The 22,037-nt window shown below is 39.7% G+C and overlaps 1 protein-coding gene across 8 annotated transcripts in view; it reads right to left on the bottom strand.

The window, feature by feature from the left end:
* Window positions 1-403: 403 nt before the first annotated feature.
* The window catches only part of ADGRB3 (adhesion G protein-coupled receptor B3), a 645,078-nt gene continuing 623,444 nt past the window's right edge, over window positions 404-22,037 (bottom strand). For all 8 annotated transcript variants that reach the window (XM_014734522.3, XM_023625136.2, XM_070244801.1 and 5 more), the window contains 3 exons: window positions 17,066-17,101; window positions 7,041-7,145; window positions 404-1,204 (listed from right to left, as the gene is read on the bottom strand). In XM_014734522.3, coding sequence (XP_014590008.1) covers window positions 1,016-1,204; window positions 7,041-7,145; window positions 17,066-17,101 — 330 coding nt within the window. In that variant the 3' untranslated portion in view covers window positions 404-1,015. The remainder of the gene's footprint in view (window positions 1,205-7,040; window positions 7,146-17,065; window positions 17,102-22,037) is intronic.

Genomic DNA, 22,037 nt, shown 5'->3' with positions numbered 1-22,037 from the left:
CAAAGAACTGTAATACAAGTAGTTTCTTTCATGAAACATACAGTGAACTTCATTACTGAGAATAAACATTTTCCCTGTATTTTTGTTTGTTAACTTACTGTTTTCTGCTGGTTGTCTTTTTGGAGCAAGATAGAAAAGACATAATATTTATGTAAGAGTATGATGGCAGCAGATTCTGACAAGCCCCGTTTACACGGTGCATTGTTCCAAACGTGTCTGAGTAGAAAATACAGAAGCACTGTACAAACCTATTACATTTGAGAAACCATTAGCCTCAGAGGAGTATTAACGGCATGCTATGAAAACCGTGAATATATTTTCAGTATCTGTATTGAAAACAACTTTATAAATATGTAAATTTCCATTCAACAAATCCAAAACAAAATGCACTAAAAACCTGATATGTAGACAAAAGTTTATTTACACCATACAACATTTTAAATATTTTATACACAGCTGCAGCAGAGAAAGCTACTCAGAGCTTTCTAGAGAAAACTGCAATAATAAAGATGTGAAATATATTATTCATATAAAAGTGAGATTATTACTTTATTGCATTTAAAGCAATGAAGAATGTAGCTCAACAAACATTCATTTAATGACAAAAACTTTGCTTTTATATTATAAAGTAAAAAGTGTAGTAATGGCCAAACAGACTGTTATAAACTTTAAAAACTGCATAAATATATACATTGTGCTTCATGGTGAAGTTTTTTGAAAACTAAACCATATGAAGCGGTTACAACATGAATCGTTGCTTGAGGTTTATCTATAAAGATTACCTTACAAATCCATTCCACGGGTACTTACAACACAGGGTGGTCAGAACTGTACACCTGGTCCCTCTCCACTAGCCCGACTAGTGAGAAGTCACCGAATGCAAACACCACTGACATTTGGCACATGAAGGTCCTGACACAGGAGAGTCACACTGTCCAGATAGAAACGTCAGGCTTCCCAAGTCTTAAGCGTCAGTGCAAAAGCTTTGTCTCCACCTCAGGCCCTTTTGATTTTGTTAAACTTCTGTTTGAAAGTCGCCCTCTTGCACATCCAGAGGCAGACTCAGACACTTCTCCCACTCCGCTGGCCGCAGTTCCAAAGCGTCCTTTGCCTCTGTGTCTAAGACATTGATTGTGGTGTAATGTTGGTATTCACTGGGATTTTTGAAAGTGTCCCATGGATTCTTGTTTGGTGCTGGGTTTTCCTGTTGAGAAGAGAGAGGAGGAGAGCCATTTATTTGAGGACTAGGATTGCTGCCTGTTGAAGTTTCCAGGGAGAGGGCACCTTTGTAACCCTAACCCAGTTTACACGATTCAGGGAGGATCTGAAATCGTGGCCAGCTGCAGGAAACGGTTTTGATTTCAGTTTTCCTTCATGGAACAAACTGATGAACACCTTCTTTAAGCTGTCCTAAAATTTTCCGGCAATCAAAGGAAGTGAGTACTATTATGGGAGGCAAAGAAGATGATGTTTTGTTTTGAGCGTCTTGTGAAATGTCAGTATCACTCTGTGTTAAATTACCGCTAAGATTAAATGTAGAAAATTAAAGTATTTTGGCAGAATCTTGAAATAAACAAAATTTGGGGATATGTAATGAGGAATGTTATGTAATAATAAAAACAGTTACCCAAACTGACCATATTTCATAAAACAGAATTTTAGATCACTATCTTTGCTCAGTTTTTCCTCAAGATATTATCTTTTTTAGAATATTAAAATGCTGCTATGTTCCCTTGTGTAATCTATTTTTTTTCTGTATATTTGGGTGGCACACTAATTTAGCAAAAAGCATTCTTCCCTTCAAAGAGCACAGCTTTTTAAAAAATATAGGCGGTTTAAGAAAATGTCTACAAGCCACCATTCCTCATGTTTGAGGTTATTACACACCCTCTAATGTTACCTAAGGTTTAAGATCGGCCTCATTATGACTCCACTCAGACCTTCCATGTTATACGTGCTCCATAAATGTGTAGACATCATTTGGAGTTCCTATAGTCTGATGTGTTGCTAAGATTTAGCAGTGAATTTGTTTCATTTTAAATGTGTTGTCTAAAGATTTCTGTGAAATGAGAGAATTTGAATGGGATAGACTAAGCTGAGTAACATCAAAGAAAAAGAAGAAAGTCATGACTGAAAGCACCTTAGAAAAAACTAAAACAACTATTAGTTGTTGATGGTGTCCCTTACTACCCACCCCCCAAATTGCAGCCTTCAGTCGATTATAATCAATTAGCAGAGGGAACATAAAATAGGTACTTGAGTTATTATCTGGGTTCCACTCAGTATATTAAGCCATTCTCAAGTATGGATAAGCAAAAGAGACAGCTTATAGAAATGTTTATCATAACTAGAAATTAAATTATTAAAATCTTCAATACATTAGATATTTTTAGCACTTAGACTTAATCATGAGGACATACAAGAAAAAAATAGCTAATAGTAAAGATTTAATAAAACGTTAAACTTTAGGATACATGCAGGGGATTAATTCGGATTTAGTCTAGTATCCTAAAGTCTCATGAACTCCTAACTCTCCTTCCTCCCTCCTTTCTTCCCTCTCTCCTTCCTCGCCTCCCTTCAAACAACACTTATTCATCAGCTGCTCTGTGTTGGGCATCATATTAGGCACTAGGGACAATAAGGTGATAAATCAAATATGGAAAAGCAGCCCGGTCCCCCAGGGAGCAGAGGATTGACACACACAGGTCCAAACTCCAGTCGCTCCATTTCGTGTGGACGTGGCCTTGAGCAATTTACTCAATTTCCCTGAACCTCAACTTTACTATTTGCAGAACAGAGATATGCTTTGTATTGTGGGACAAAGGGGTTGACAAAATATGGGATTGTTACCTACTTTGTAGGGTCGCAGAAATAAAAGCAGAGGGGTGGAGCACAATGCCTGGCATTTAATAACTGTGCAGTAGACAGTAATCATCCTTATTAGGAAGGTGTTTACAGTTAAATGAAGGTGTAAGATATATATCTGCATCTATGCTCCAGGACAGTGCTGTGGGAGGTCAGGGGAGGGTGGAGATATGGCTTCCTTTTGTAGAAGCACAAAAACTCTCCTGTGAAAAGTGACATCGGGGGTGGCAAAGACAGATGGGCTTGGTCATGCAGATGTGTGTGGTTGGAGGTCAGGTGGCTAAACAGGCAGGCACACTAAGAAGTGAAAATCCAGAGAGCATGGCCATGGGACAACTAGGAGAACATGACCAATTCATTTTAGTCGGTGTGAAAAAGAACAGCAGAAAAATCAGGCAGAAGGTGAACTTTTAAGGCCAGATCACAAGGGTCTTCCTATGCCAGGCTCCTCAATTTGGAATTTGTTTTGTAGGCAACGGGAAACGGTGGCCTGTCTGGGGGCACTCCAGGGACCCGAGTCATCAGCCATCAACTGAAAGGGGCACCCGTGTGAATCCCGCTGAATCAAGCCGTGGAGGGACTGATCCTTCTTAGACAAGGGCTGTCTACAGGAGCTCTCTAGAATCCTGAGCTTGACAAAGTTCAGTTAGTTCAAGCCTAAAAGGATTCAAATATGTAAAACATTGGTTCACTTGCTTTCAAAATAGAGGTTCCATTATGTTTGGAACAAGTGTGATTTTCGTTTTATATTTTAAAGATCATGCACTGAGGATACATGAACTAAAAGGACCGATTTGAAACTTTGTCAGAATGTCAAGATTCTAATTTCAAAGAGTATTATTGCCAGGACATGACTGATTGCGTTTCTGAGAAGTTCTATTCATGGCTAGCAATAATTAATAAGGTTGGCTTTGTCATTCATCTCCTCGGGTATCCCATGGTACTCCCAGCTGAGCTGGGGCTCTCCTCATCGTTCACAAGTGTGTAGACACCTTTTAGGTCAGAGCCTCCCGCCTCTTTAGTGGTGAGGAACTTCTGGCCTGGGCAATCAGAGTGAGGACAGGACCTGCAGGGCGTGAGGAGGGCCGGTGCCCTCAAGCTACCACCTTCCTATACGATTGGGTGCGACCAGAAGGGGTCGGCAGACTCTCACATGGAGAGGAGGTGTAACATGCTCAGCGCTCCAAGTGAATGATAAACTGGAGCAGCCCGAGGGATCACTGACGTGACAGGAGAGCTCAGGGGCCAGGACAGGCCTCAGGGGAGGCCTGAACCTTACGATGCAAAGTTCAACCCAAGTTAGTATAAGTTCCTGAATTGATGCAGCTGGTTTTTGTTTATTTTTTGAGCTCAAGTGCAGAATGGTGGAGACGTAGTTAAACGGAAGCATGTGTGAGAAAGGCCTAATAAATTATAAACTTAATTTAAGCCAACATGTATGAAGCTTCCAAAATTGCTAATTTGGTCTTAGGCTGTATGAATAGAAATAGAATGCTAGCGGAATAGGGAATTCAGAGCCACCACAAACATGGCAGGGCTGCCCAAGTGTTCCCCACAGCTCATGGGCCGGGTCCTGGGGCAGGCCTGCTGTCACCCTGGGGTAAGTCCCTTCCTCATGTCTTTCTTTCCTTCCTTCTTCCAACCTACCAATATGGGGGACAGAGTGAGAGAGAGTACGTTTATTCTAGAGTCTAAAAGAGCAAGAATTTGCAGAAGCTCCATGGGGGGCAGGGATCTTGATGGAGAATAGGGGGTGAGAAACATTTAGAGTCAAAGAGTTCTTTTAACAACGCCTTTTCCTTGAGGTGTGGTTTAAATGCTGTCCTGCCTGGAAGCAGGGAAATGGATTAAATGGGCTTTGGTTTCCTTTTGATTCCCCCAAATTGTACATAATTACCATCGTTTGCAGTGCTAGGCAGGTGTTGCGAGTTCGTAGCCAGGAAAAAAAAAAGACATTATAGAGATTTTTGTTTTGAAAATGTCTTTCTCTACCCAATTATGCAATTTTTCATTAGCCATGTGCCACTACGAATTATATGACAATTAAGGATAATGAACTCACTCACATGTACATTATTAATCAAAACTAAATAAGGAACTCCTTTTTTTTTTCTGTTCTGAGATATTTAGCACAATAGTCAAGCAGCAATGACAACCCTATCCTCCCCAGTACTAACCTCCCAAATGACAAATATTTATAAATCTTCTCTAGAAAAAGCACGCTGCTGCAGAGATGTGGTGTAATTACTGGACTATTTTGGTTGTCAGGAAACTGAGACACAGATATTTGTGCCATTAATGATTTACTACCCAGACCATACGACAAGGGGAAATTACTATAACATAGCAGGCAGCCAGCTGTATCTGTTATATAAGTCTTTCAGATCTGTAAACATAACCCTATGTTTTGTTTTTTTATAAACAAATGAAGTTTCTTCAATCTATTTCAACATTAGCTTTCAATATTCCAAAATGAGTAGCTAATGTGTTTAAGTCTAACCTCAATGGCACAATTCTTATTTGCCTGCTAACTAAAAACTGACAGCTTAACATTTGGAGGAGTAGATGAGAAAGAACCACTCACTTTGGGTAAGTGTCTTCTACATGCATAGTATTGTGTTGGGAATAAGTAATGTGCGATTCCTGCCTTAAGGGGGAAAATAGACTGACACACGTGTGAACTATTCACAGACCAATTAGGAGTTAAAGTGTACAGTACTCCTTATAACCTTCACTTAACAAACACAGACTGAACTCTCAGAGACAGGCATAAACCAAGAGCAGCCACTCACTGATGACTCACCACGACCAGCACTGCACTGATGCTGAGAGGGACATAAGGCAAACACTGACAGGCGTAAATTCTTGCTCTTGATAGGCTAATGTTACTAACCAGAAGCCAGGACTAAGACTCATCACACACGTATGGAAGGATCCCTGGAGCCTGAAGGTGATCAAACAGCGTGTACCTTAGAGCAACATACAGATTAGGACCCCTTATATTGTGAGGAGGGGGCCATCCAAGGGCTACAACTGTGTGAGGCAAAGAACACACACTCTATTTGGAGTGAAGAAGCGTGGTGTCAGATGGCAGTGCTCAGCTTCTTATAGGTGAGCCTCAGCTTCTTAACCCCTCAAGTGCTCTACCTTCCTTGGAAAGTGTTGTGAGGATCGAAGGAAGCGTAAGTTAATCACTGTGTCCTGTGCTCAATTTAGAAGGAGAAAATTGAGGTTTAGAAACCTGAGCTGGATAACTTGCTCAAGATTAGATGGTTCTTGGTTGAGCTTTCTAGTATACTGATTTCTGGACTCCTGGTCCTGTGCCCTCACAAATAATTATGTAGTCTTCTCTGGAGCTATGACTGTGCCATGCAGAGCAACTGCAGACTATCATTTTATTTGATGAAGTCCTATGCTAGGATTGCGGTAGCGTGAATGCATGAGAAGAGAGTGGTCACAATCAACAGTCAAAGTCCCCAATGTTGATTGTTGATGTGTTCCCCAAAACATTTGTCACAAAACAAGTGAATTTCGAGGCCAGCCCGGTCGTGTAGTGGTTAAGTTTGCGTGCTCCAATTTGGTGGCCCAGGGTTCACAGGTTCGGATCCCTGGCATGGACCTACACACACCACTTATCAAGACATAAAATAGAGGAAGATTGGCAACAGATGTTAGCTCAGGGCCAATTTTCCTCATTAAAAAAAAACCCAAAAAAACCCACAAGTGAATCTCCTAGAGACAAAACCTACCATTCTGGTTTCAGGTAACAAAACCAACTCTCCCGCTCTCTCCCTCTTTGCTTGTACTATGACCTTAAAACACCAGGCATTCAAATGAAAATGGAAACATTTAGTTAACTATTTGGATATTTGAATTAACTTTTAGCTGATGAGAAAAGGCCCAGGTGAAGCCAACACATTTTTGATATATAACTAATTCCAATTAAAGCTTGTAAATGAGAATATTTGACATATGAATAAAAATGCCTAAAGATTCTGTCATTCCTAATTTGCCTCTTAGTACATTCCAAAGTACATTTTGAGGGGTTATTATTTTTTTCCATGTATGCAGGTCTTGTGTTCCGGAGACAACGAGGAGCATCTGAGGGCAGGATGATGGCTGACATGACATGGGGTCAGCGCAGGTCAGCCACCGAGCAAGCCCGGTATACTCACCATGCTGCTTGTATTTGGTATATCCCGAAATCTGTCCAACGTCTGAAATTTCTGATTGAGCTCCTGAAACAGTTCCATATGCCTCTTCCTCGTATGCATGACCTTCTGCAAAAGAGAACAGGATGGCTCTCATTTCTAATGTGATTTATGCATTAAAAAAAGAGATTTAATATTTTTGCATTACTAATAAGGGAAATCAAGTTTGGCAGGAACCAGGAGGTCCCAAAGGATGCCACAGATGCACATGAGTTGCACCAAATCCTTGTCTCATGGTCAGCACTTCTTGAACATGAAGAATTGGCTTTTTCTTCCACTTACAAAATTACCAAAAAATAGTTTTCTCTTGTGGGTGCATTAAAAATGTAACAGTCATTCCTGGGTTAGATTTTCATCATTCAAAGTTAAACCTGTTTTACAAAAATTGTTACAATATAAAAAAAAAAAGTTTAAAAATTTGGGCTTGTAAAGCACCCGAGTCTCTCATGCTTGTCATGGGAAATATTACTTTTTTATGTTTTATTTCTATAAACACTAAAATCCTAGCTGGCTGCACTAAAGGGGAAGCAAATTCCCAAGCCCTGCCATTAAAGCTGACTCAAGGCACTAAAGTATCCAAAATATATGTGAGATCTGAAATCTTACTTTCCATGTGAATAATGATTAAACTTCCAGAAGGAAAATCTGACCCATAAGTTTCATATTTGTTTATGAGACGGTACAGAATCTTAACAGTTAGGATTCAGAGCATAAATTGTGTGGTTGATGAGCTTCTGAAATCACAGATACAAATATGTTAGTACTCTTCATCCCTGGTTACGCCCTTTCTCCCAACTTCATTGTAGCTCAATGGAGTCATAAATAAAAATGACAATGGGGAAGTCCCGTGAGTTGAATCTTTTTCTATTGCAGAGCATTTAAAAGAGCACTAACAAAGAAGAGTTAGATAATAAATCCCCTGTATTTTCGAGTGTTACTTTAAAGGAGAAAATGCCTTCCTCAATTTTGATTTTTAAAAGTTACAAATCAATATTTCAGTGATTGTCCAAGATTGTGCCTTCATGTTTGTGTAAGATGTTATAGGATTTTTAAGCATGTGCTTCCTAACTCACCATCACTCATGTGGACTACGTAGGTTTGTTATATTCATGCCTAAGCTATGACTTGAACATTTGGTCTATTGTTTTAATTCCCATATATTTTCAAAAGTAAGGATTTGTTTTGAAAAAGAAATATATCTTTAGGGGAAGATCTATCATGCTTAATTTTCTTCTAAAAAGACGCTTGTGGAGAACTCTATCTCCTTGAGGAAAAAAAGGCAAAAGAGAAATGCAAATTGAATCTTTAACATATTTTTAAAAACCTTTTTCTCCCTTATGCTAACTTTCATTGCCTGTATTTAATGAGTCTGTGTTTAGACAATCCTTTGTTTAGCTAATTTCTTCTATTTTCATTAGCCTACTTTGAGAGAATCCTGCCATTTTAAATCCTGCTACAAGCAGATTATTTTCGTCTTTGCTCCTCTTAGCTCTAGGAGTTGGCTGTTGACGAACCAAGTGGTTGAGGATGAGAACATGGCAGCATTATTCATGACGGGGATATGAAACATAGCAAGCAATTACAGAGCAATTAAGCTCCCATCAGTTTTGGGAAGAGTACAGGAAACAGACTTGCAGGATTTACAGAGAAACACCAGGCAGACATAATTTGACTAGTGATGGCTGATGGAGATTTATGGAAGGGAAGATTTGCATAAGCAACTCAATGGTGGGATTTTGGGGACCACGTAGCTGGCAAACATAATGCAGTATGTTCTATACCTGGGGAGGAAAATAGTCCCATGCAGTATCAGGTCCCAAAACATTGATTAATGTATAGATTTGTGTTACAAGGAGTACCTTTTTAAAAAACTGTAGTCATCAGAATATTGACTCTGGCTCTAACTTACAAATAGTGTGTTTCATGATAATGCGTCTTACTCTATAGTTACTTTCTAGTAGAGTGGGTAGGAGTGATGTCACACTACTGACATTTCTCTAAAGATATTTCATTCCTTAGTTAATACATATTCATGAGCACCACATGTTGTGCTAGATGCTGGAGTAACGATGGTGTGCAAAAGCCCATAGAGTGGCTGCCCTCTTAAACTGGAGGTTGAAGGGAGGACCCAGGCAGTATTCACACAATAATGCAAATAAATGTTCAATTAGAACTGTGATAAGGAAAACAAATGGTGCTGTTATGAGGGCAAGTTATAGAGGAATTTGCTAAGATAAATCCAAGTGAGGTAGATTCCTAAATTTTTAAATATTCATTTTTAAGTTGAAAATTCCTCTATCATTTGCTCTTTCCTCCATTTTCTAAAATTTAGAGAATTTCTAGTGCCATTTTCAGTCTTATGCCCAAATCCCCTTTGCTCAATGAGATCATTCCTTTCCACAGACAAGGAACTCACTGTCTTCTGAGATAGCTGATGCTATTGGCACAGCTCCCTAGTTTTAAGGCGGGCTGTGATGACTTTGTATGTGCAGTCTCCATTTATCTTTCATCTCATGAGAGGATCCTGACTTTGCATTGGTAGCTATACCCTCCCATGTTGTTGGAAATGTCAGTCAAGGACCCTACCATGCCCTGGCCAAGAGGTTAATTATTCTATATACTTCTAACAAAGTTCTCTTTTTCTTGTTAGTCAAAATCACTCTTTGTCTCTTGCAACCAAATATCTCTATTGAACAAAGCATGTTTAATAGAGCAAACAAAGTGTCAAATATATCCCACGGAAAGAAGGATACATTAACCAGTCGGAGTTTGTATAATCATATTGAATGGACAGCACCTGACTCAGAACTGAGTGGATTTTAATTTGAGGAGGTTGATTGCTAGGACGTACTCAGATATGGTGGACACCAGTGTTACCTAACCAAAAAGCATTTTGCAATGTTCTAATAGGCTAATGAAAGCTACTCTGAATAATAAAGCTCAAGGACACTGAAATAAATATGGAAAAAACTGAAAATTTGGATGCTGAAATCTGGTGCCCTTCCTACCTACAAACATAAATTGCAAATACATCCTCATGCCAGATAATCATTCTAATTTGAAACTGCCACCTTGACACAACCAAAAATCACCATAGCAATGATTGCCTGCTGGTTCTGACAGAAGTACCACTTTAGAGCTGCCAGTCAACAGCTCAAGTATCTGTCATGGGCTCAGTTTTATTTTCGACGCGTGATTCCTTCTTGTTCACAGACTCAATGCATCTTTCATTTTTTAGTGAGGAAGCTTCCGCTGACAATAAAGGCGGCATCACAGCGAATACTGGAGAGTTTCTAACCCAGCAATTCTGGTATAAAAACTTACCTGTGGTTTTAGTTTTTACAAGTAATAAGGGTTTCCTCTTATTTAATTACTTGTCTGAATAATTATTTATTTGCAGCTCTCATGCCTTTAATGGTCTTAACCATCAAATTGGAAATTTTCATGCTTATAAATATTATTGGTCCATTTTGATGGCTATTTTTGGATTTTTACTGACCTTAAGGTTTATCTGTTTACTTTTTCTTTCTTTTATGACTTAAACATTGTGTCCTAAAGAAATTAGCTTCTGTGAAAAACTCAATTTAGAATTTAGTTTTATAAAACCTTGTAAAAATTTTATAACAATATAGTCTAATTGGCAATATATATAAACTTCAGGTTCCTCTAGTTACAGTGCCTGTCAAATATTATAGGCATCTTTTGCAATAAGGATAAATGCTTGGTAATGCTCCCTTCCCCTCAGATTATTATCACGCAACGGTTTTTGAAGCTGTGTATGAACCCCCATCCCAAGAGGACCAGCAACCTAATTGCACAGAAACATTGTCTTCTGAATAGCTTATTTCACAAAACACTTCTCTTTCATTTTATGTCTCTGTAACTCAAGGGAGGCAGTCTTTGTGGCCTTTTGATTGTTGCTATTAGAGAAAAAGCGATAAGTTGTAAAGCACTTTTATGAAATTTCAGATATTTGAGAAAAATTAGGATATTGTGGGGGATCAGAATTGGCCACCCCAAAATGTGTCTCTTTGCCTTGATTATTTTTAAGAACAAAAGACTATGAAAGTAACTTTGGCTTTCCCCCTAATTACCTAAAAGAATTTAAGATAGAAGGCCTATGCCCAGGACGGGCCATCATCATAGATAACTCTGGGTGTCAGGAGACTGGGAGGGTCCTTGCTAAGCCCATTCTTATCAAAGTTCTGTTTACCAGACACTTCCTTTTCCATTTCCATGGGAATTGCCTTCCTCCCCCTTTGAAGTCCCAAAACACTACCCACAACATCCTCCTTTGTCTTTAGCTGAAGATAGTATTAAGGTAACAGCCTCCGCCATTTTGGAGAGTTGCTCAGTTTTCCTGAGTGTCTCCCATGTACACATGTTATAAAGCTTTGTTTAATTCTCTCTCTATTCTGTCTCATGGAATTTAATTCGTAGGCAAGCCAGAAGGACCCAGAGGGTAGAAGAATTGTCTTCATCCCCTACAATATAAACAACCTGTATGTCTTCAGCACCTACCGCGTCCCAGGCAGTCCCCTGGATGAAATCCTGGGACACGGCAAAGCTAACAGCTCTGAGTCTGGACAAAGCTGGGTTTCTATCTCAGTTCCATCACTTTCCAGTTGTGTGGTCTGGGCACAAAATCCTTTTCACTCATTTCAGTAGTCAGAATAACCTTGCAAAAGCAGGGCTGTTTTGAAGATTTAAAAAGGGACCTAAATCACTTATCGGTGGAGCACAGAGATAAGAGCCACTTAAGGAATGTTGGCCATTATTATCTTTCTTAATCCTCACAACAGCCCTGGGAGGTAGGAGTCACTCTCTCACTTTCCTGATTAGGATGCTGAGGCTCAAGAGGCTAAGGAAAGCTCCCAAGCTCAGAGGAGGTGAGGGAGCAGGAATTCATCCGGAATCCAAAGTCACTTCTCTTCGCATGCTGTCTTACACGTATCCCACAGGTGTGGGAGCAGCCTCCTTCAGAAGATGCAAGTTTGTGATTATGCCCTATCCAGATGGAAAAGGAGAAGAAACAATGTAGGGCGGGCTAGGTGCCTTCTGTGTGAACCCACTAAACTCTGGGTATTGAGCACCCTGCAACCATCCCACAGTACTGGACTTATCTTGTGGAAGGCTGGTATCTTGTCTCTGAACATCTTGTGGGCCACTTCTTGGATGCCTGACACCCAGCACAATGTTTGGCATTCAGCAGGTGCTCCATAAATGTGTACAGAATAAATTAAATGAATGAAATGGCACAGGGCCATGAGCCAGGAAAGGTGCCTGCAGCATGGAAGGCCACCCTAAATCTTGACTTTGCTCCTCATCAAGAGGTCTCCCTGTTGGAAGGAAGACTCATTTTGTGGGCCTCAGACAGGAACTCTACCTCCCCTTCTGACCCTGTTGTGCTCCCTTAGTTTCCAGACAGGTGGCTTACAAAGGACCTGTAGGTAGATTTGAAACCAACTGGAGGTTTTCTCTTCTAAATTCAGAAGTGTGGGTCACAGAGCTGAGATTTGAGTCTGACTTCCCCATGAGATAGGCATTACCTTACACGGACTTTTAGTAACTGAGAAATTGTTAGAAAAAGTTGGAGAATCTCCCGACTATAAACTTTAGATTGTGGGGCCTGGAAATTCTGTGCTGACAGGAATTAGAAATCACTCTGCCTGAACTGCCTCTCCCAGCCTCAGGAATTTATATACCTCTCCCGCCGCTGTCCACATTTATTAGTATCAACCTATGGTTCTTCTTCTTTACTGCTCCGCATGTAAAGCGTGGGCTGTTGGGTGCGAGTCTGAAGTGAATGTTAAAGCCGTGCCCACTGCAAAGATGACTTGACTCTTAAAGGCGGATCCCAATGTGTCCATAACACAGAACCTGTAGCCACTTGAGCTGTCTGACATTACAGTGGCTATTTATGTTTCTATTTGAATAAACATGTACCCAGAGCTTAAAAGAAGCCATACAGAGTGTCGAAAAAACTGAATGAGGTATATATATTTTTCATTTTGTTACTGCCACTCCAGAGTCTACTTGGCTGCAAATAAACAATTTTGCAACAGTTTAAACTGAGTAATCTGGAAGAGATGGCTATAGGGTAGAACTGGGGAACTTAAACGTTTCCTCCCAAATGCGCTGGTTGCCTAACAGAGCACACTCACTTCTGGCGGTCCGGGACAAAGCAGGAGGGCCAGCATGAGCAAGATATTTCTTAGAAATTGCACGCTTTCTATTCAGAAATTAGTATATGTTTTATCTTCTGTGTCATAGCTTAGCTGTGTTCACAGTGATATAAAATTAATATAGCATATTTTATCTTACTTGACTATGTTTCCCCAAATCTTGCAATAAAAATTCAAGTCCCCGAAAGATAGGCCATGATCATCCCGGATCTGTGTCTTCCTGTGCCCTCTGGCCACTGTCACCTCTCCCCACTTTGAGCAGCTTGGGTTTACAGCTTGGGTTTAACGAGTGTGGGGCTCGTTATGAACATCAAAGGAACTTTCTAAGGCTACAAGTTTCCCATGGAAGAATGTGACAAAGTTTGTCCTCACGTTTTTGGAAGAGAAGATTAAAAATATGGGGACAGAGAAGTATTTAATATGGAATGGATAATAATGTTTATTACAGCTTCAGAATGGATGCGTGTAATTGCATTCCTAAGAATTCCTTGAGCTTTGTCCTCAACCCAAGACAGACCGTTAAAACTACCTGCCTAGTATTTCTGATTTAGCTTCATATTAGGCACCTTAATCCCCAAAGCGTTAAAGTGCAACTCGCCCTAACTGGGTGTCTCCTCGATTTCTCCGGATCTGTTAACGGTACCAGCAGAGCCTGAGGTGCAGACCTGCAGCCACGTTTTTCGGCTCCCTCATCCGTCCTGCACCCCATGTTCTGTCAGGATCGAATCCCACAGACCCTGACTCCACAGACGGTCTGCACCCCTTTCTTTTCCAACCGCCTCTGGGAAGTGGACCATTATTTCTTCTTTCCTGGACAGATCACTTCTTAATTTGTATTTCAGCTTCCTCGTTCACCCTGCTACCATTTCTCCTTCCCATAACTGCCATTTTCATCTTTCTAAAGCCCAGATCAGAGCAAGTCCTTCCTCACAAAGAAACAAACAAAACAAAATACAACAAAAAAAGCCTTAGCAGCTTTAGTAGCAGATTAGGTAAAAATTGTTCCCTAGGGTGCAAGCCCTTTGCTCTCTGGTTTCTCAGTTACCTCCTCTGTCCGTTCTTGTCTCCCACAGACCCCATGTTACAGTGAATTTGGACTTCCTGTTTCTTGAGCACGCCACGCCTTAGCCAGCCTCCACGCCTATTTCTCCTCATACAATTTCTACCTGCCATTTCTGCTGCCTTGAGTTACATATGACATGGGTTTCTTTGAAGTTCAGTGGGGCTATCTCTCAGGTGTTCCCTCCGGTTGTTCATTTTCTATACTGGTCTCTGCTCCGACTCAGATATAGTGTTTGATAATTTTTTATTAAAGCAAAATTGAATTTTTTAAAATCCAGTTTTCATCATTCATTCAAAGAAAATTTATTGAATGCATACTATATACCAATCACTGCAAGAAAATTTATTGAATGCCTAACATATACCAGGTCCCTTCTTGGAGCTGGGAATACAAATCCAATAAGTGGTCTGTCACGGAACACAGGATGATCCCCACCGTGTGTTCCATGTATGTTCCAGAAAGCAAGAATCTGTGTTCTGCCACTTTATGACCAGTCAACCCTTTGCTCTATGTATACCAGGAATGCAATCTTGTCTTGGAGATCGGCCACAGGAAAGGGCTTGTCCCAGGTGTAACACTTACTAGCCACAGAGTTTTACGGATACACTAGCGGAAAGAACATTGTTATCATGTATAGACTCTGGGGAGCGTGTGAGGCCTGAAGGCAAGATGCTTTCAGGAGACCAGGAGGCAGCATGTCCATCAGTAGCAAAATGCTCATGTGGCCATTGTGTGGTAATGCTTGTGGGGTGGAGTGCAGGGTTATTGGGAAGCTTGACATAAACAAATATAATTTATCCAGCCTGAATTAAAGGGGGAGAGGACAGCTTGGACACTTCCTCAAGGACCATCCACCAAGTTCAAGTAGATTGTATTAAAATTCCTCAGCATTGAAATCTGGCAATCATTTTTCTGAACACAATTTATGAGATATCTCCCATGTAACCATAGTTGCACATAGACTAAGGGAGGAGTACCAAATAGTTGGTAAAGAAAACATGACATCTCAAAGTCTTTTCCCCCTAAATGTTGACACCTATAGCAATCACACAATAATTAGCAATTAAAGAGCTAAAGAAAATATCCGGGGTTGTTATGTTGCAACTTCTTCCCATTATCAGCAAATGTTTTGATGATTCCATGTTATATGTTGGAATTCTAAGCATAGGAAGAAGTATCAACTTAAGGAATCTGCTCTCAGTTGCCATAGAGAACATACTAGAAAGAACAGGTTTTCTAATGCTCCAAATGACACAGTGTGATAAGACTTCTTTTCAGTGCTTGGGATTACATAACTTTGGTTGGTTGCACTGATGCTTAATTTAGATCTGGGTTTTACAATATTTTGTCACCGATGCCTGGTGGGTTAATTCCCACTTCCACCTCCTTTGTACTAACATAACAGCTTATCGCTCTCAGGACAGAAAATATATATACAGTATGATCCTCTATTTTTGGCTACCTGAAGAATTAACAGAAAAAAAACCCACTAAAATATCTATCCCCTAAAAGGCACCAAAGAATCTAAAAGTGAAGATTGTTAAATATTTTTCTCTTTGAATTTATAGTCTTGATACTTTTACCCCCAAAACTTAGGATGTAATGAGATATTTATCCCATACCAGGTTGCTACAATTGAGCCACATCACTGCTAAAATTTGCCCCCTAATCATTGAGGCTAAATTCTTTATCACTATTTTGTATCTTGTACAAATACTACTGAAATATTACTGAAAAAGACCAGTTTTCCTTAGACTCTATTCAGGGTAAAGCCGGAGTTTGTTCCCCATTGCAGTAATAAAAACACTTAAGTCTCACCTTTGATGCCTGATGTACATTACCGAGCTGCAACATTCATCTACATAAATGAAATGACTGAATTATGATTTTCCATGTTCTGAGAATCTTCTGTAATTTTAGGAATATCAGCTAAGAGTATTGAGTTCTATGTAAGCATCACAACAGTACAAATATGCAGGAGAAATTTATAATGTATTATATCCAATTATGTCAGCAGGCTATGAATCATATCCAATTATCAAGATGCATAAGTGCATTTTATGTGATGCTCCAACATCACTAATTTTGTGCTTAGCATAAGCTGCTCAAATGGTATGATTTCAGTAATTTCTAGCATCGATAACATAGCATCAATATAAATTCAAAGTAAATTGGAAAAATGAACATCTTCATCTTGTATGTCTGTGAAAAGGCATTTACCAAACACAGGAGCACATTGAAGCAACACTTGCTTTTGGAAAAAAGAATCTGGAATGTACCACAGAGAACCTAAGTAATAGGAATCAGGACCCAAGGCAGGAAAGTCCCAGACAGACCAGCCAAAGCATCTTCACAGGGTCTGCACAGGCAGGCACTGAAGTAAAACGAATGTAATTGTTTTAAATATGAAAATCAAGAAGCTGACATTCCCATCTCCCAACAAACTGAACTGACAAAGTTCAACCCTCACCATCAATTGCATATTTATCTTCACATTTATAAAATGGATTCCTTACCTGTTTGGAAAATCTCAGTTTAGCATATATTTAAAGCAATTAGAACTCTAAAAGTTTTTGCTACAACTAGTTATACAGCATGGATTTTAATTTAAAATGTTTGATTTCCCATTTAATTAAAAAATAGCGGAACCTCTACATAGCTGCACAGAATATTATGTTTAATTATATCTCAATCTTGAATTCAAATAATTAAAATTACAAAAATAATTCTTGGAAACTTACCTCAAAGTCAAGGTCTGAATATCGTGATTTTCTTCTCTGTTAGGTATTTTTTAAAAAGAAGAAAAACCAATAAAGTTATGCTTAGTTATTCAAATAAAATGAAAACCATTATTTTCAATAAAATAATCCTGCTTCTTTGTGTTACAAATATTTCCTTCATATAAGAAAATGTGAAGAGTTTTGCGATTTCAACCCTTCCATACACATTATTCCATTTTTACTTTGAACTTCCTTTAAAATCTAAGAACATAAAAATACAGCATATTTCTCATCTCGACCTCTTAATTCTAATTTTTCAGTAAGGAAAAATTTTTCTATGAAAATTCACACAAAAAAATTCAGTCTTGAAGAAGACTTTAGATCTACTATACAAAACTACTTTATAGACACAAGGGACCAAAAGCTGCTTAGGAAAAATCACCTAGCCATCTCCAGACCTCCCCCTAACCAACCTCCAGCCTTCAGTTCTACCCAATTCCACCTGGCCCTCTGTCTAAGCCCCAAATTCCTATCTAAGTCTCACCCACAAATTTCTTCTATGACAGGAAAGTCCTTCTGATTGCTGGTCCTTGGGAACCGAAGTATTTATTCCAAGTTAGTAAAACAACAAGTAGTGCACACCCCTAAAGGGTAGATGTGGATATAAATATCTCCCAGCGCTCCTCTACGGCCCTGACTGGTAAACAGTTGCTGAATCTACTTACAGATAAATATGCAGTGATAAAATCAGGAACAAAGACAAAAATAAAATTACCATGATAATATGAGTGGAGGCAAGGTACTCTTAGCATCTGCTCTAAGAGGTGGTTGGATTGTTAGAATGACTGGGTGTGAGAAGGAGGGATCTGATAAATGTATTGAGTCCTCCAAATTTTTAGAGAACAAAGTAAGTTTTCAATATAGGGTTTTTTTTTTTAATTTGGGGCTTTTTTTTTGAAAAGTGGGTATGAAACACAGGACAAACTTCTTCTTCCTCTTCTTCTCTCCCAATACCTATAGTCTTAAGTTCAATAACCTGACAGGGAATCATATCCAAGATAGGCGCGAGATTCTTATAGCTGTTGAACATTAGGAGACACAGCAAAGCACTAATGCAGTTTTTTTTGGAAAATATGACTAAATTTCTGCAGCTAGAGCTAAAATTGTTACTGTGAAACCAGAACCTCCCTGTGTAACCAGCTCCCCAAAGCAGGTTTCAGTAGATGGAAGGGGTATGCCAAAAGAAAGATTTTGTTTTAAAAAAAAGTTAAAATGTTCTGAAATAGTTTGATTTTGGTGTAGCTCCTCCAGATTGAGAATCCAGTCTTCACATGCAATCAAGGAAAGCGCTGGGAAGATTGCTTTGCGAAACGGAAGGAAGCTCAGCATGTTGATCCAGCTTTGCTCTAGTCCCCAGCAACAGCCTAGTGGGGCCCAGCCGAGCCCAGCCCACTTAGTCCTGGTGACATCCTGGAAGGAGGAGAGTGTGTGGGCAGGCACTTAACCCGGCCCTGCTTTGCCATCTCCCTGCCACCCTTGCTGTATGAGAACCGGGCTCCAGCGTGCTGCAGCACACTTTGCAATACGCTAGACTAAGTGTTACTGTTTCCATTCTGCTCCTGGATGCTTCGCCTTCTTGGCACTGTGACTCAGCAGGACATTTTTGTAAGTGTACATTAAGCAAAATTCTTTCCTAATAGAGCAAAATTCAAGCATAGAAACACTTGGTTTTAAGCAATTATTATAGAACATTAGTCATGAGCTTTGTGTTCCATTTGAAAATTAAATAGTGAAATCTTATGAAAAAGGTTCAGTCAGCCGGCAGAGGCGGAGGCCCTTCTGTCGTATGCACTGAGGGCTTCTCTGTTGCCAAAGGTTATAACAGCCATATGTTGCCCTGTTTGCTTCTGAGTGCAAGGCTCTGTTGCCTAAGAACTTGAAATAATGATGGATACATGCCACTAAGGCTCCAGATTTTAGGAGCAAAACCAAAAGATGGGAACCTGGAAGAACACCAGAGATAGACTCTTCTTATGAGAGCAGATGCCACCTATGTTGATGTGAAATACGGAAAAGAAAATGGATATGCTCCTACAAATAAATGTCTCTCTCGTCTATGTAACTGTATTAAAATTAAATTCTAACAGAGGTATAGCAGAACTAGCAGCCTTGGAGGGTCCAACTGAGAAATGACCAGATGAAGCAGATTTCAATCAAAAGAGCCTCAAGAGAGTTCGGGGTGGATGGGGAGGGGAGCTGGGAAATAAAGCATTGAAGACGTAAAAATCAGAGAGTGGGGGAAAATGTGGTAGATTTTTAAAGTCCAAGGGAGGAAAAAATTTGGTGTACTATTATTCATATCCCCACAATACTGACCAAGTGTTCCAACCTTTTATAGTTTATAAAGTGCTATCACATTTGAACACACTAATTGTCCTGTGGGATGGCCAGGAAAGTATTATTTATTACCCTCATTTTATGAATGAGGAAAACTGAGGAGGAGAGCAGTTAAAATAACTTGCCTACTTCACCTGGATTTTAAGCAAATCAGCTGGGGCTCACATTCAGGTCTTCTGACTCCAGACCCTGCGTTTTCTCCACTGTCTCGGTAACTGCTCAGTGGTACAAGTGGTGATGTTTTACAGCGAAGGTACCTGTGATATTTTGCTGATTGTTACTAGAACTCAGCAAGAATAACATTAGAGGACCCAGTCAATCCAAGGCTGGCAGCAGTGGGACTGAGATGCTTTCTAAGCATAAAGCCAGGTCAAACACATTAACTTTTACCTACCAATTATATTTTAGAGAAAAAAGTATCAATATGGTACATATTTGAGAGAAAAATCTGATGGTAATATATAATAACACACAGCAGTAGACTTCTCCACCTCCAAGATGTGTCTCCCACTGCAAATCTACTCTATCTTAAAGAAGTACCAGGCACTGGGAAATCTGTGGGGTAATGGAAGAACCAGAACATTAAATTCCATGAATTCTTCCTCACTAAAACTCTCATCATCTCTCCATCTGTTTTCACCCTTGGTATACATGCAGTATGTTGAAAAGTCTCTCAAAGCATTGATGTTTGTAGAAACTGTGACTTACGTGTCTATTCAAATGTCCCTCTGAGCTCTCTGGAATGTATTGTAAGGTATGAAAGTATTAGAAATAATGGTTACATATTTAAAAAACAAGAATCAACTAAGAAAGGAGACCCAGTTTTTCTGATAAGCTGCCAATTGAAGAAATGCTACATATAAATTTAAAACAAGCCAGGATGGTGTTGAAATAATTTATGAAGATATAAATTCCTCTCTCTACATATCCCCAACTTCCCAAATAACTTCATACAAATCATCCTTTTTGTCACAGTAAGTGATGTTTCTCCTATGCTCATTCCTTTTCTTAATTTCCCACTTAATACAATGCCCCAACTTGTATTCTGTCCTCAACATTCCACTGAAATTCTTCCTGTCAAGGTCTCTGATGAGCTCTATCTGGTCACTTTCCAAGGTCAATTTTCTATCCTCATCTTACTGGTCTCTCGGAAGCTTTTGAAAGTTAATCACTTTCTCATTAAAACACTCCTCATCTCTCAGCTTTTCTTTTTTTCCCTCTCTTCTTTCTTGTAGCTCTTTATCAGGTGTCCTTTGCTGATTGTTTGTTGTCTCCTTGCCTTGTAAATATTGAGTTCCTGAGTTCTCGTTTCTCATATTCTCTCCTTGATGAAATAATTCATTCCCATGGTTTTAAATATCATTATTTAAGTTCCAAAAGTGCTTTTCTCCTTCATGTTTTTCCCATCACAGAAAATGTTGGATGTCTAGTTGGTCAAGCCAGAGACTGAGAAGCCACCCTTCACTCCTTCTTGTCTCTCATCCTGCATGTCAAACCCACCAGCATAGTGCTATCTGTTCTACCTACAAAATCCATCTTCATCTGCCACTCTTCTCCTCCACTTTCATCTCTATAGCCAAAGGCATTCTTATCTTTTGTCTGGATTACTTCAGTAGCCTAACTGACCTCCAGTTTTCTGCTCCACCTCCTCTCCTACTACCATTGGATCCTAATTCTTTCTCTTTGAAACCCTCAAAGGGATAGATGGATGGATGGAGAAATGACCATGACAAGCTTCTGCTTCACAGTCCTTGTTTGCTTCCAATGTTTTACAAAGTCCTGCAAAAGCTGATCTCTTTTTCCCATTCTAACTTCATCTTAAGGAGCTCACTCCTTGCTATACAGGTCTTGTCATCCTATGAGACTACTCCAAGCTCTTCCTACCTCAGGACCTCCGCCCTTGCAGTTACTTTTGCCTGAAATGTCCCCTCACCCTCCAGCTCCTCACAAGCTACGTTCCTTCTTAAATTCATCTTTCACCCACACAGCACTTCTGAAGGCTCCCCAGACCACGTTATCTGAAGATGTCTCTCCCTACCACTCCATGGTTATGCCCCAACACAGCACAGTCTTTTATTCATTGGTTAACAGTTAATTAGGTCTCTCTTCCACAGGGTTTATTCACCACAGGGGCAGGATCCACGTCTGTCTTGAGCACTTTCACATCCCAGCATCTAGCAGAGGGCCTGCACACCAGTAGACGTTCACAAAATTATTGATGCATAATAGGAGGAGCTGTGCTATGGCAGCCAAACAAATCCAGAAATATGTGACTTATTTCTTTTATTGTTTTTCTCAGGAATACTCCAGGAGAATTTGGATAAGCAGGTGGACTAAATGCACAAAGAAATCATTATGAATGGATCAATCGACAGCCAAGAGAATCAAGACAGTTTAGAAAAATGCAGGCTTACCATTAATAGAAGGGAAACATTCCTTAGGATGATTTATGAGTAAGAAAATGCACGAAGGGATGAGGCTATTCAGAGGAATACTTGGCAAGCATGTGCATAGAGGCATCTCTCCATATCTAAGTCTCGTAGAACGATGACTAATTTCTCAAAGGGACTACTTCATTGTTTGTGTCACTGCAAAG

Source organism: Equus caballus, chromosome 20 (genome assembly GCF_041296265.1).
Source record: "Equus caballus isolate H_3958 breed thoroughbred chromosome 20, TB-T2T, whole genome shotgun sequence".
Classification (NCBI taxonomy): Eukaryota; Metazoa; Chordata; class Mammalia; order Perissodactyla; family Equidae; genus Equus; species Equus caballus.
This window is presented reverse-complemented; position numbering and strand designations above follow the sequence as displayed.